At 40.1% G+C, this 13,606-nt stretch overlaps 3 protein-coding genes across 3 annotated transcripts; all 3 read right to left on the reverse strand.

The window, feature by feature from the left end:
• Nucleotides 1–30: 30 nt before the first annotated feature.
• LOC103400056 (ubiquitin C-terminal hydrolase 22-like) lies at nt 31–4,304 on the reverse strand. The gene is made up of 3 exons (XM_008338740.4): nt 3,066–4,304; nt 2,819–2,943; nt 31–1,280 (listed from the first exon to the last, which is right to left on the reverse strand). The coding sequence occupies exons 1-3, from the start codon at nt 3,959–3,961 to the stop codon at nt 508–510; spliced, it is 1,794 nt and encodes a 597-aa protein (XP_008336962.3). The 5' UTR covers nt 3,962–4,304; the 3' UTR covers nt 31–507.
• Nucleotides 4,305–5,136: 832 nt separating this feature from the next.
• On the reverse strand, nt 5,137–7,577 carry LOC103400057 (actin-related protein 2/3 complex subunit 3). The gene is made up of 5 exons (XM_008338742.4): nt 7,386–7,577; nt 6,990–7,052; nt 6,694–6,802; nt 6,326–6,595; nt 5,137–5,452 (listed from the first exon to the last, which is right to left on the reverse strand). The coding sequence occupies exons 2-5, from the start codon at nt 6,990–6,992 to the stop codon at nt 5,304–5,306; spliced, it is 531 nt and encodes a 176-aa protein (XP_008336964.3). The 5' UTR covers nt 6,993–7,052; nt 7,386–7,577; the 3' UTR covers nt 5,137–5,303.
• A 2,832-nt stretch (nt 7,578–10,409) lies between these two features.
• Nucleotides 10,410–13,328, reverse strand: LOC103401643 (monogalactosyldiacylglycerol synthase 2, chloroplastic-like). The gene is made up of 6 exons (XM_008340357.4): nt 12,652–13,328; nt 12,219–12,391; nt 11,484–11,787; nt 11,122–11,346; nt 10,872–11,009; nt 10,410–10,783 (listed from the first exon to the last, which is right to left on the reverse strand). The coding sequence occupies exons 1-6, from the start codon at nt 12,979–12,981 to the stop codon at nt 10,523–10,525; spliced, it is 1,431 nt and encodes a 476-aa protein (XP_008338579.3). The 5' UTR covers nt 12,982–13,328; the 3' UTR covers nt 10,410–10,522.
• Nucleotides 13,329–13,606: the final 278 nt, after the last annotated feature.

A 13,606-nucleotide genomic window follows, 5' to 3' on the forward strand; every position in this document is an offset into this window, starting at 1 on the left:
GAATAGGGCACAGAAAAACTCACAGTAAAATTCCAAATAAAACTATCAATAAACATATGCAATTAAGATGAGATTTGCTGATTTAGACATTGATATTAGTCAACTGTAGGCAGTAGGTAATCTAAATCTAACTAGACTTGTCCAAGCATTGCAACATCTGTGAATGAAAGAAGATTCATGAGAAAAGAATCAACCATCACCAATACCTGGAAATAGGATTTCTTATCAGAAACCAATATCAACCCTTACGAATTAAATACTTTCCCAAATGCAAGACTGCCCCAAAAATTCAGGCTCAAAACGCTCCATCTGAGAGTTCATCCTCGTCCTCGGTGAGCTCTGAGCACGTAGAGAGCTGCCTGATTTCTTTAACCAATGACAAAAGCGGCTGGATAACATATTATCCAGCAAACAAAACCGAACCATGAATTTCCATACTTTTTCCCTTTTTTTCCATCTTTCATCTCATGCAACAAAAATTCATCGCTCACTTTTCTGGCCAGAAGATCATGTAGGACTCGGTTTCTCACTTGCCTTGTAAAATAGCATTTTCTGTACATAGAACATCATGTAGCCCTGTGCTGCCCTCACAATGTTCTCATTAACTTGTGTGATCCAAGCATCGTCACACTTGTACCACTGATTACTCAATCGCAAGTACGTCACATAATGGCCTGCATCTAGCTTGCCTGTGTGAGTGACGACAGCAAACAACTCAAACTCTGAACATAAGTCATTTGATGCATCTGGCTTGTCCCCAGCAAAAGGCAAAATCCTATTTCCAAATCGGCTCCTCAAGATGGAAGAAGAAAGATAAGGAGCCATGTCAAGCGAAAATGGGAACTGCAAATAACGGTCAACCTTCCTTGACATTTTCCTCACCGAAGAATGTTCAAATCGCTTGATGTGGAAGCATGAAACCAAGGGAAGCTTTCTTATGGACATTTGCTTGAGAGACTCCTGCCTCACCTGACACTGCTGGCAAAAAAATTTCTGGTCAGAGCCCAATCTCTCAGGTCTCGTAAAGCTGTCCAAGCATCCCATAAGGGTAGAAACCCCACAGTTTTGGCTGGAATTCATGCAATCTGCCTCGCCATTGCAAGAATGACTTGACTTTGTGGACCCAGTCTTTGCAGAACCTCCTTGGTTAGGTTCCAAATCTAATGAGATGTCCACACATGGGTCATATGTTGTAGACGTAAAACCACAGGCCATACACATGACATCAGATCGCAAGATACCAGAAAAAACTCTGTGAGCAACACAACAGTCTCCATTGCCTGCACTACAAAAGAAATGAAAATTTATCAGCGACTTTTTTTTTCATTAAGTACATGCAAATTGAGGTGAAGATCCACGTCCAGACAAATATCAAACAATTCAATGTCTGGAAACAATAGAAAGAATGCCTTGGAATCCATCTCTAATGGACAAACATTAACATAACAGATACAACAAAAGCTTTATTGATAATGCGCAGCCTCTATATCCTATATGTCCCAGATTAGTCAGATATCCTATACGTCCCATATAAGTCAGCTACTCAATCATCCAGTTATATCATTAACAATAATTTTGGGAAAATGCACCTCCTCACTCCTCAGAACTATAGGGAAGTTGAATGACAAGGGAAATGCTCAGTTTCCAAGGTGATAAGAAAAGGTAGTTAAAGTCTGATAACAACCTATGCCAAGAAGTAGGTAGAAAGCAACAAGATGGCTGATGATGCAAGAAAAGTTTGAATTGGAGTACCCACAGGACTGATAAGAAAACTTTTGCTGACTGCGAACCTAAAAGAAGAATCTTGCAATTTTCTGGGTTTGGGGTCATTGTTGTAATTAGACCCTAAACATGGCACAAAGGTTGAGTTAATTGAGGACTATGAAATACGAGAACTTCCCAGCTAGATAAACCCAAGACAGCTAAATGAAAGTTGACTTACTGGGTGAAGCTGATAACGCCATCAAGCCAGCAGGTAGAGGTTGAAAATTAGCCCTAAATCGTTCAGCACTTCTCAACTCCTAGGGCAACAAGCAAGATACCTAAACCCACACCCTGCATTTACATGTTAAAGTCACCTTAGTTTAAAGAAAACGAGAAAAATACAGATGTTGGGGAAGTCAACTGCTCATTAGGAACTCTTAAGTTGGTCGTCTTGCAATATTGCCATAGCACCTAACTTTTCACACTCCCATCTTGTAAAGCCCATCAGCTCATTTTCTGATATAAGAGAAAAGTATTACGGGAAGCTCTCTTAACCCATCACAGGGTTCGCAACACTAGTTTACCACTAGGCGGCCACAAATACACTAAAGACACGATATTAAATTAAATTCTAAGCTGGCCAACGAAAAGCGATTACGACTTATGAAATGCACTAAACCAAACCTAACAATTTCCCGAGATAGCAAAATCTCTGAGGAGCTACAGATAGTGGGATCCAAGAGTAAAACTAGATAATTCGATAAAATCTTCTTCTTTTTTCCCAGATTAGCAATTTGCCAATTTATATTACTCTATGACAGAGGCAGGATTCTATCTAGAAATTTCAGTATTAGATGAACTTCAAAAGCTCTCAGAAATGATCAACTTCTACAAAATCCAATGCGGTTTCAAGTATAGGAGCTTCCAGAAAGAAATTAAACACAGAGGGCCCTACTGATTCAAATTCCATGTATACATTCAGAAACAATACACAATAAAATTTTGTTCTTTAGCAATTGTATCTTATGATGTCCCCATGAATTTCAAGCAGCATGCACATAAAACACAACATGAAAATTAACAGATACAAGTTTCGGATTGAGAAAGAATTAACCTTGGCTCTCGGGTTTCCGCCGATCCTTATCCACCTTCTCATGAATCCCATCAAGCATAGAAATGAAGAACTCATGCGCGTCCTGCTGCTCATAACTCGCCAAATTCGCGGCGTACTGCCACCAACTACGGCATTACCACAACAACAGATCAGCAAAAACCCGAAAAAATCAAACAATATTTTCGCCATCCCTGCACCCCTGACCACCTACATTGTGATTAAAATGCGATTTGTACAGATTACAAACCTGTACAAGAACTTTGCGGGGCTATAAGGCGTCCGCTCCCCCGAAAAAACCGCAGAAAACGTGGCGTCCATGTCGCAGGCCAAGCACACGCGCGCAGCGCTCTTGTTCCCGCCACCATCAATAGTATTGGCAGCAGTTTTCTTGGAGGCGTTATCGGCATTGCTCTTCTTCTGGCAGAAGTAGCGGTTATGCCGATCGCTGAGGAAGTAGTTCCGCAACGGCGGCGTATGAAGCAATGCCTGCAGAACCGAGTTCATAAAGCACGTGTTCCCCAAATTGTTGAGCCCGCGCAATCCCCAAGGCAAATCGGAGACGTCGCCGTTTAGGGGACTGGAATTCTTCCCCACCAAGTATTGCTCTCTCAGATTCGGTATCCACGGCTTGTAGTCGATACGGCGTCGCTTCCGGAGATTCTCCGGCGCGTACTGCTGGACTGCTGACGTGGCTGAGGAGGCCAGAGTCGAAGCGGCGGTCTGAGCAAGGACGACTGCGGCGTCGAAGTCGCGATCGTAGACTTGGTCTCTGCACGCGCAGCAGAAGAGCTCCGCTCGGTCAACGTCCACGGCGATCTCGTGACCGGGAGGCATCGAGAAGGCGTGAGCCGCAGCGTGGGATGGTCCGGGTGGCACGTGACAGTGGACGGCAGCGCACGTGATGCACGCATAGAGTCTGGGACGCTCGGACTCCCCGCACGCGCCACATCGCGGGACCTCCTTGGGATCGCGGCGGATAGATGCGCGGCCACCCGGCGGCTTGACCCGTAGACAGTCCTGCAAGGCCCGGAAGGGCTTGGAGCCATTGTTGGAGAGGAACTCGGCAAGGTGAGGACAGGGCTGAGGCAGAATGTGGCCGTTGATCTGTTGGCGGGGGTGAGTGATCTTGGCCATCGACGACATGGACGGCGATGATGGTGGCGGTGGAGGAGATTGGGGTGAAATTGATGGTGGAAACCCTAAGGTTAAAGGACATACGGTTCATGGATGGGGGGAAGAGATCAACGGCTGAGATTGAAGGGAATGGGAGTGAAAGACCTGGGAGTGTGATGAGTAAGTGTAGTAGTCTGCTCAGCTTTCTTCGGTCTACAAGTTGACGGAAAAGAAATAAGGTAAACACTTGGTTTTCAAAAAATCAATAATTTTAGCTAAAATATCTCCGTATGGTAACGGGAGTTGTCAAGTTCGAATCATTTCAGTAATTTTTATGTTGTAAATGAATATCATGTTGCTTAGTGCATTTTCTTAACCATCGTAAACTGGTGCTGATGTTCACTATCACAATAAATAATTAGTACGTCGATAAGCATTACTACCACTTAAAACAGAAAATTTTCATTGTAATCGGAACATAAAGGGGAAATCATATATTTTTTATGTAAATGGTGAGAAATTTTATTTTTTAAGTTATTAACTTTTTAACATACATATCACATCATTTGTGCAGCAACACATGATGTATCACTCCGTGTACCGATCACATTGAAAAATTTCTCCGCTTAAAGAGCGGTGGGCAAAACCATTTTCTGGATTATAAGTTTTGGTCGGTTCTGATTCATTTGATCAGTGTTTAGCATTTGTTTCTATAATTGTCATACATAGCGTTTGGATAAAGGGTTTATACCTCGATTAAGAGCCCTTTCTCCAAACATCGAGGTGTCCCATTCGATTCTCCCTATTTCTTAATTATTACATGCATAACAGCATTCTTTGATTCATAATCATTTTGTTGGCTCAAAAAGTTGGCAGAGCTACCAAACAGACCCAATCATTTTGTTGGCTCACAATCACGGGATTGGACTATAAAACTATGGATTGCTTGGGAGTTGGGACTATGATTTCACCCATTAGCTCATGTTTCTATTTGTCCATACAAATTTAGTCCCAAATCATTACTACAAATCATGTTGTTCTCCTTTTCTGGTAAACAATTGAATCCATCTACCCTTAGTCAGTTTTATAACCCTTGCGTCAATACGGAGCACCACGTCATCACTAGTCCGTGTGTGGAAGTACGAATGACATGGTCCTCTGCAAGTATATGAGATGAGATGTGTTTACTCTGCGGTACAGGGCTCTGTCGAAAAATCGGTGTTTTATTCGTATACAGGGCTCTGTCGAAAGAGGAAGAGAAAGTATACACTGTAGGTTTCGGAAAGAGGTGTCTCCGATGTGCAAGGTAATCTGGTGGCTCAACATCACTACACTGCTGCCTGTTCAGAATCCACAACAGCAGCTATTCTACTCAGGCTGACGGAACAATGACGTTCATAAATTTCCTTTTAGCAAACGCCAACCACCACTTGTTGGGAGTCCCATTCGGTCTATAAGCAACGCTCAATAATCTCCCGCTTGCTTCCTCCCGTATCTGCTTCAAATAATTCCTCAGCAATTCTGCAACCATTCAATACTTTGAGATATAAGATAATGTATATATGTATGTGTGTGTATGTATTTAGCGTCTGAAGCGGGCAGATGAAAATTACCTTTAAGAAGAATCGATAGTGTAGCATCAAGTTTAAAGGGAGAAAAAGAAAACCGGGATTCATGTATGGAAGATGCAACGAATGTTCTACATGGAACTGACGGTATGTCATGCTGAAGAGTTAAACTGAAGAACTAACAATATGACTGTCTTATCTCAATAATTGGCTCAAAAGAAGAATACATGTGTTAGTTATTAACAATTCAAGTTCAGATATCCTAGCGAAATATGTGAAACTCTAATGAAAGCATTCCCTGTGGAGGGTCTGTTTCTTTATTTATTCGGAATTGACAGTCTAGCAACGAGTCAGCCGATTCAAGACCATCTATGGTTCAATAAATGAAGGCATGTTCCATAACCGGATAAGCATGCTGAGAAATATGAAGGCGTCTCAAGGTCATCTCAGAAGGTCAAAAATCAATCATCTATTGATAACTGAAGTGAAAACAAACAAAGCAAGTCAAGCAGCCAAACAAAGGTAGGGCGCCTTGTATTGTGACAGTCCACGAGGACTAGAGTGATAGCGTTTGTTCAAAACATTAACTGCTAGAACATTCCAAATCAACTCGATTTTTATGTTCATCAATATCCATAAGGCTGGAACTTAAAGAGAAGACTTCAAGAATAACTTAATCAAAAACTAAATCGTAGTGCCATATATCCAAGGTTTGCAATTGAGAAACTAGATTAGCTTATCATTTTAATCGGCTTAATCAATTAACATATAAGAGTAAATAATATGAATGATTCTAAATGTAAGCACAGATGAGAAAGAGCTTCACCTGCTTCCCGCTGGGACTGAGGAAGAGGAAAAAGTCCCGGGAAAGGGAAAGTTGGCTCTCCAGGAACAGGAACTTTTTCAAGTCCCAAATTAATAATGGCCTTGGTTCCTTCAGCCAAAGTTCTGCAACCCTCAAGCCGCTTCAAAGCCACATTGATATAAAATGTCAAATAAATGAGGAGCTTATCGGCCGAGCTCTTAATATCAAAGTTCCTAAAGAAAACATTAGCTCGAAAGAATGTAATCGCTTCATCAACAATATCCGTTCTATCTGCGCAGAAGAAGATTCATCGTATCAACAACAAAAAATACGACAAATCAAACAATCTCATCAGCTAATAATATGAATGTGCGTGTAAACATCTAAACCTTGCTCTGAAGCCGGGGCAGGTCCCTTTATGTGGGTTTTCAAAGGTAAAAGAGGGCATCCACAAGCTTTAGTAATTTCTTCATCGTCAACGAAACTAGAGTGATAAACCTGTCACCATAGTTGTCAACTGCTGTTTTAACTAAATCTTTCATTGACATTTATCTCTCTCCTCAGTGTATTCAAGAAACATGTGTCGAAACCGAAAAATTGACGATCACCAGCTAATGATCCTCCACAATTTATCAAAATGATGAGCATAAAATTGAAAATTAGGAAAAAAAGATTGAGGCTTTACCATCTTTCTGAGCCGAACGACTACGTATCACCACGACTTAGTTCCAAACAACCAATTGGGTCCCTGAAAATTCAGCGATGAAGACATTACATGGTAATTTAGGTGAAAACATGATGAAAATTAAAAATTAAAAATTAAAAAACAGAGAAATTTAACCCAAATAAGAAGCTTATCACTGCAATTGAAAGAGAACAGAAAGTGTAATTATTGTTATCCAAACATTGAAAAGAGAATTCAGCTTCGTTAGTTTCTCTCTCTCTCTCTCTCTCTCTCTCTCTCTCTCTAGATTTTCTCAGCTACCAGACACCATTCTCTCTCTAGATTTGATCAATTGCCAGGAAAACAGAAAGCGAAATTTATAATACAGGAGTAAATATTGGGTAGTAAATTCAGTACCTGGTCGAATAATTTCTTCAATGGGGGTTTGGAATTGTTGGAGCTTTCAGCTTTCACAGAGAATTGGCATTTGGTGGGAGGAAGAAGGAAGGAGGGAGTTGGTTCCTGCGAGGTGATACCTCGCCTTCGAGAGTACGTTACAACTCGCCCTCTCAACCGTCAATCACATGTAGGCACCACTTGTGATTGACGGTGGTAATTAAACTTTTAAGTTATGCTACAACCGGGTTAAATGACCGGCTTGGAAAATTGACCGTGAAAATGGGGTTTTTCACCCGGTTGAATCTTAGGTTAAGAACTTCATCTCGTTCGTCCGTTTTAATCTAATGGTTCCTGCTCACATGTGTAATTAGTGATATGCATTCACTTCCAACATAAATTGGGTTCAACAACTTGTTAAAGCTCAAAACTGAAAGGTTAGTAAAAATCAGTATAGTCTACTCTTAGTGTGCTCGGGACATAAAGCTAGGTTACGAACAAAGTATAAAATGATTCATCCCTAAATATGGGGCTACGTCCTTGTTGTGATGTGGGTTAGAATAGCACTTTACAATAATGTAATGTAATTTTCTCTTGTAGATCAGACCCCTTATCTTGGGTCAACAAGTACCAAAGCGCATAGCTCACCTAATAGTGGTTGAAAAGTACTTTAGCTACGCAATAGGCATGTCCCCATTTATATCTCTTCACAGATTTAATTTCTCATCGATATCCAACGCATAACTAGTAGTTGACGTCCGAACAGACTTGTCTTTGGAGCTCTATGTTAGAAAATTGTCAGATCTGCCGATTGCCTCAAGTGGTCATAAAGTATTATTAAGTGATGCTCTTGTCTCTTCTTGTCAGTGGACATTCGTGCTATGAGTGATCAATGGTGGCAGTTGTCCTGCATTCTTGTGTAGGTGTTCTGTCAATTGGATTCCTTAGGCTGCCTTGTAGGTCCAATGACTTATTTTCTCATCCTTTAGTCGGCCTTACCCATGCTCATCTTATTAGGCCCGACAATAATTATATATTATTTTAATAGGTCTATAAGTACCATTCATTGACATGCTAAAGAGGCCCAAATATTTAGATTGTGAAAATATGCTAATATATGTTAGGGTTGTGCTATCCACATACCATTTTTTACTTCTCACATACCTTTGTTGATTTTTGTCCTTTGATCTTCTTCAATTCATGCGATCCGATGACCAAAAATTAAAAAGATGTGTAAGAAGTAAAAAATGATGTGTGGATATCACACCCCTATATGTTATGTTTTGTTTTTTACGACTTTTGAAATAGCTAAAGACGTTTCTTTATCAACCAAAAGTGTTTTGCTATATTTTGAAATGAAAGTGTTTTTTGGAAAAGCCATGCTGCCGAGTGCTAGGTTCTTAAAAAAGAATGTAAGTTTTTAGTGAAAATGCTGACGTATTTCTAAGGGAAAGGGATTATCTCTAGGTACCTTCCTCCTAATCTTAAGGATCCACCAATCCGGGTCATTGAAATTTGATTCAATAACTAAAATTATTATAACTTTTAAAGTGGTTCTATTGTTGTAGCAATTGGATCAAATTTCAAGGGTCTGGATTAGTGGATCCTTAAGATTAGAAGGAAAGGATCTAGAAAGGATCCCTTTTTGTAGCTAAGAACACCTATAAACACAAGTGATTCTTACATAATTAGTCAACAAAAATCTCATTGTGATTATGTGATATCATCATTTTTTTTTTGGTGTCATTGTTTGCCTTAATGTATCTATGTTGTCCTTATTTTTTAGTTTTATATACACGAGGAATGCTAAACTCTCTCAAAAGTTGGACTCTTCATGGACTCTCCATCATTTTATCTATTTAGCACAATTCCACATCAACATTATAAAATATTATACTAAAAAATGAGGTGACGGAGAATCCTAATTTAAAAGAGTTTTGTAGCATTTTTCTATATAGATAATTTGTTTATATGGATTTGTCTTATTTTAAAGTTGTTACGTTCTTTGAAGACTTTTTCTTGTTCAAAATTATGTGAAATAATCAAATTTAAAATGGTGACTTTTTCTCCTCCAATAATATGTAAAGTAATCAAATTTAAAAAGAAAAACTAATGAAAATGACTTGAAAACTTTGAGTTTTAACGATTAGAACAACATAAAAGGTAAAGTAAATAGTACCAGTATTGACTTTTTAATGTAAAAATATGGTTTTTCATTAAAGTGAACAGTACCATGAGCTTTTCATTAAAGTTCCGTGATTATGGTGTCCACTACCAATTTTAGCCAAAACTATACTTGAAAAAAAATAATTTAATCCAACATTTCTCTCTTTTTTTTTTTTTTTATTTGGTTGTGTGGTTTTGGTGAATGCCTTTTTCTCCAACCGCTAACTACCAAGCCCGCCAAAAAAAAATACAAGACAGCTGAGATGGATGATCAAGTGTTGGAGGTGGAGGTGGAGGTGGATCAAAGCCACCTTATACTTTTCTGATTGACTATAAAACCCTAACCGATAGATTGCCTGATTTAGGAAGGAGAGATCCACATGGAGCCAAACAACGAAAAAGCAACTTCCAAATTACTACGATTTCGTGTTAGAAAATGATTTTTGCACGTTGATTTTGCTTTTCGCATCGCATTGCCAAACGATAAATTATATTTACAACGTGAAATGCAATTAAAAGAATAGCTCAATCAAAACTTGGGTATTGGTAAGAGTAATGTGTTTCTTCAACTACATAAAAAATTAAACTATTATCTAGTCGAGATTAAATTTGAATATCGCGTTAATAAGTTTGACGATTGATAGTTAGAAGCCAAGGGAAGTTACTCGGAATATAGGTTTTCTTAAAAGCTAGACCACTTTTGCATGCTTTGAAGCCTCAAATGAGTTGAGTTTGAAGCAAAAACAAAAACCAAACCAAGGCAAACATATTAACATATACAACATCGTCAACCTCGGCATCATCCTACGTATATCCAACCACTTCCAAATTTCCAATATTCTAAAAAAAAAAAGAAAAAAAAAAGGAGAAAAAGGAAAATTTATAACCATTGCGGCCAAAGAATGATGGATGATTTAGAAACTATTTGTATCTCTGTACAAGGCATGACATTCTAGTACTGGGAATTATCAAATTAAATCCCCGGTAATTAATCAGATTAAACTCGTAAACGAAGATGTCAGCATGTACGGGATGTTCGCCATGGGACCGCGTTGGAGGGCAAGCTCGTGGATGTCCTTGACAATGTCGAACACGGCCTCAGGTTGCGCTAGTTTTAGTGCATTCTCCGACATCATTTTCAGTTCGTCTGTTTTCGTGCTGAACCATTCCGCGACAATCCTCGCTGTTTCCTTGGGACTTCTGGTGAAGACGCCGGCCCCATTGTCCACCACATAAGGCACATTGCCCTTTTCCTGGCAATCCAAGTGGAAATGTTAGTCGATCAGTTTGAACAAGTTGTATGAAAAAAGAGAAGAAAATGCACGAAAAATGATCACTTACTTGTCCGGGAATGTAGTCGTTGAGGATAATTGGAAGCCCTCTGATCAATGCCTCTGCGATTGTGCCAGGTCCTGCCTTTGTTATGATGCAATCACAAGCTCCCATCCATTTTTCCATTTGTGTCTCAAATCCTCTAACCTGCGAATTCAAAGAATGTAAAAAACTTAAAAATGCCACATCGAAATCTTTACAAAAACTGCATCGAAGTTGTCGAGGCAACATGTTTTAACAAGCAAGGACTAATGTGTACCTTCACTGGAATGTTCCATTCATCGGATTCAAGCATGGCAGCGAGGGTTTTATTCCGCCCGCATATGATGATCAGCTGACCAATTGGTTTTCCAGCTTCGTTATCAAAGAGTGTCTCTCCAAGAGCCCTTGCAGTTTCCTTTACAGGCCCCATTCCTTCGCCACCTCCCATGAGCAGAACTGCCGGCAGGTCAGTGTCCATTTCGAGTTCTTCTCTAAGTTGATCCTACACAACCGTGAATTAGAGGGTGCGAATAAAGGCACAATGAATAAAATTCAGTAACCAAGCACTCAATATTGAATCTTCATACATACAAACACATTCTCAGATGTGCAAAGTTGCAAACACACAACACTACACACCTTGGAGAGAACCGCCCGAGCAAAAGAGGGCCGGATGGGCAGGCCAAAGACCCGTATCTGAGACTCGTCAAGGCCATCTACTAGCGCCCTTTTCGCTACCTCCTGTGAGGGGCAGTAGCACCTATTGACACCAGGATGAAACCATGTAGGATGGCAGGTGTTGAGGTCTGTGATAACCGTCACGAAAATCACCTTCTTCTGCAGGCCTTGCCATTTGAGCACCCACAGAGGAATATGTTGCATCAAAGGATGCACACTGATTATGATGTCCGGCTTGTACTCCATTAGACCAGCCTCCACCTCCCTTCAGTTAAAATAATTCCCCAATCAATACTTAATTAACAAATCTAGGTAAAAATTAAGACTTTGTAAGTCGATCAGAATCGGATTCTCCACCCAAATCCCATCAATAATTCACAATTACTTTAGTCTCTAACAATTGATTAGGTGACAAGTGGATGAGAAGAATCATTTCAAAGAAAAGATCGAAAATTAAAAGCACAGGTAAAAGTTGGAAAGATACGTAAGAGTAGTATCATACTTCATTAAAAACTTTAGTAGGAATTATGTGACTAAAACCTTAGCTTCAGTTGCAGGAGAAATACATTGGTAGGGGTGCCCGATCATACCTTCTGCACGGCACAGCTCTACCGAAGTTTCTCTCTACTTGCAGAGTTATTTATGGGGTTTTCGTTGAATTGAAAGCGAAAAGCAAAAGGAGGTAAGGGAACTTACTTGGCATAGTAGGCTGCAATGGCGGCGAGATAGGCGCTGTGGATCCATCGGGGAGAGGTGCTGTGAAATGCAACCTTCCACAGCTGCACATGCTTCACCATGAATTTGTACGATCTCTCCATATCGTTTAACGGCCAACCTGTGTACTCTTTCCACACATCCTTCACAAATATCTGAAATATCAAATCGAATAAGCATCTCATGAATAATTGTAGAAACAAAGATTATAACATCAATAATTACTAAATCTAAATGTAATTAATTTTGGCAACATAAACTTGATCAAGAAATACAATAAAATATTATTATTATTATTATTACTATTATTTTATATATACAAGAAAACCATTAAATTATGAACAAAATGAAGGAAAAAGAGAAGAAAACCCAAAAAAATTCTGAAGGGAAATCAAGAACCGAAATCGGCAGTTACCCTGTATTCATCGCCAAACTCCATGCGGAAGGCATCACGAATGGCCTCGGAGGAAGCGCGGTGGCCGCCGCCGGTGTCGCTCATGAGAATCAAGACGTTCTTGGTCCTCTCAGCTCCAATCTGCACGAGCTCCACCGTCCCCTCATCCTCGTAGTAATCGTCATCACTCTCGTCGTTCTCGCACGCCTTGTGGTGGTTGTGGCGGTGGTGTCTCTGGCTGCTGTGGCTGCCGCCGTTGTTCTTGAGGTAGCTGCTCAGGTAAGAATACCCGCCAACCCTCTCAAACACCTTCTCTGTTATTGATTTTCTCGGCGACGCCACCGACATCATAATTAAATTACCAAAAAACCCACAAAGACTCGAACTTCAAGAAAAACCCAGTTGCCACCAACGGTCGGATTGGCTTTCCCGCAACCGGAAATGATGGTTTTCCGGCGGAGGAGAAAGTTTGGTCCAGAGAGAAACAGGGGAGGAAAGGGAGGTTATAAGCTGATGGAATTAGCAACGATTTTTTGAAGATTTGACGTTTTTATTGGGAGTTGTGAGATTTATGACGGCTGAGTTGGCAAATGCGTGGGGAGGTAGCTTTATTGGTATTTGGATGCTAGAATTACGCTTTCGAATTTTTGGGTTGAGGGGAATTTCCTAGTCGTCAGATCCGCAATTCGTTTTGTTTTGGAATGTTCCGATGAAAAGATTCGAATCTTCACAAGGCTGGAACAGTGTTTCTTTTTGTTTAACCAATAATTGCTTAGGTTTCGTTCAAGGAGAAATTTTTATGTCCAAGCGTCACGAGGAGACATAAAGCAACATTGTCCATGTATTTTCGTTCCAAAAGTGTGTATGCAATGCATCGCTATAACAGTGGTATGTCAAGCACGTGACTGCTCACATAAATTATGTGATGTAATCGTGTAACCAACCTTAACAATATTATACAATTGAATATATGTCC

The sequence above is a fragment of the Malus domestica genome, chromosome 15 (assembly GCF_042453785.1).
Source record: "Malus domestica chromosome 15, GDT2T_hap1".
In the NCBI taxonomy this organism is placed as follows: domain Eukaryota; kingdom Viridiplantae; phylum Streptophyta; class Magnoliopsida; order Rosales; family Rosaceae; genus Malus; species Malus domestica.

Coding starts and splice junctions, on each gene's coding strand:
- LOC103400057 (XM_008338742.4), bottom strand. Junction 6,596..6,693: donor TGCCCCGGCTTCAGAGCAAG/GTTTAGATGTTT, acceptor TCTTCTGCGCAG/ATAGAACGGATATTGTTGAT. Junction 5,453..6,325: donor TCAGTCCCAGCGGGAAGCAG/GTGAAGCTCTTT, acceptor GAATGGTTGCAG/AATTGCTGAGGAATTATTTG.
- LOC103400056 (XM_008338740.4), bottom strand. CDS start 3,961: ATGTCGTCGATGGCCAAGATCACTCACCCCCGCCAACAGATCAACGGC. Junction 2,944..3,065: donor CCCGCAAAGTTCTTGTACAG/GTTTGTAATCTG, acceptor GTAATGCCGTAG/TTGGTGGCAGTACGCCGCGA. Junction 1,281..2,818: donor GCGGAAACCCGAGAGCCAAG/GTTAATTCTTTC, acceptor TTTGTAGTGCAG/GCAATGGAGACTGTTGTGTT.
- LOC103401643 (XM_008340357.4), bottom strand. CDS start 12,981: ATGATGTCGGTGGCGTCGCCGAGAAAATCAATAACAGAGAAGGTGTTT. Junction 11,788..12,218: donor ATTGCAGCCTACTATGCCAA/GTAAGTTCCCTT, acceptor TTTTAACTGAAG/GGAGGTGGAGGCTGGTCTAA. Junction 11,010..11,121: donor AATGGAACATTCCAGTGAAG/GTACACATTAGT, acceptor TTGAATTCGCAG/GTTAGAGGATTTGAGACACA.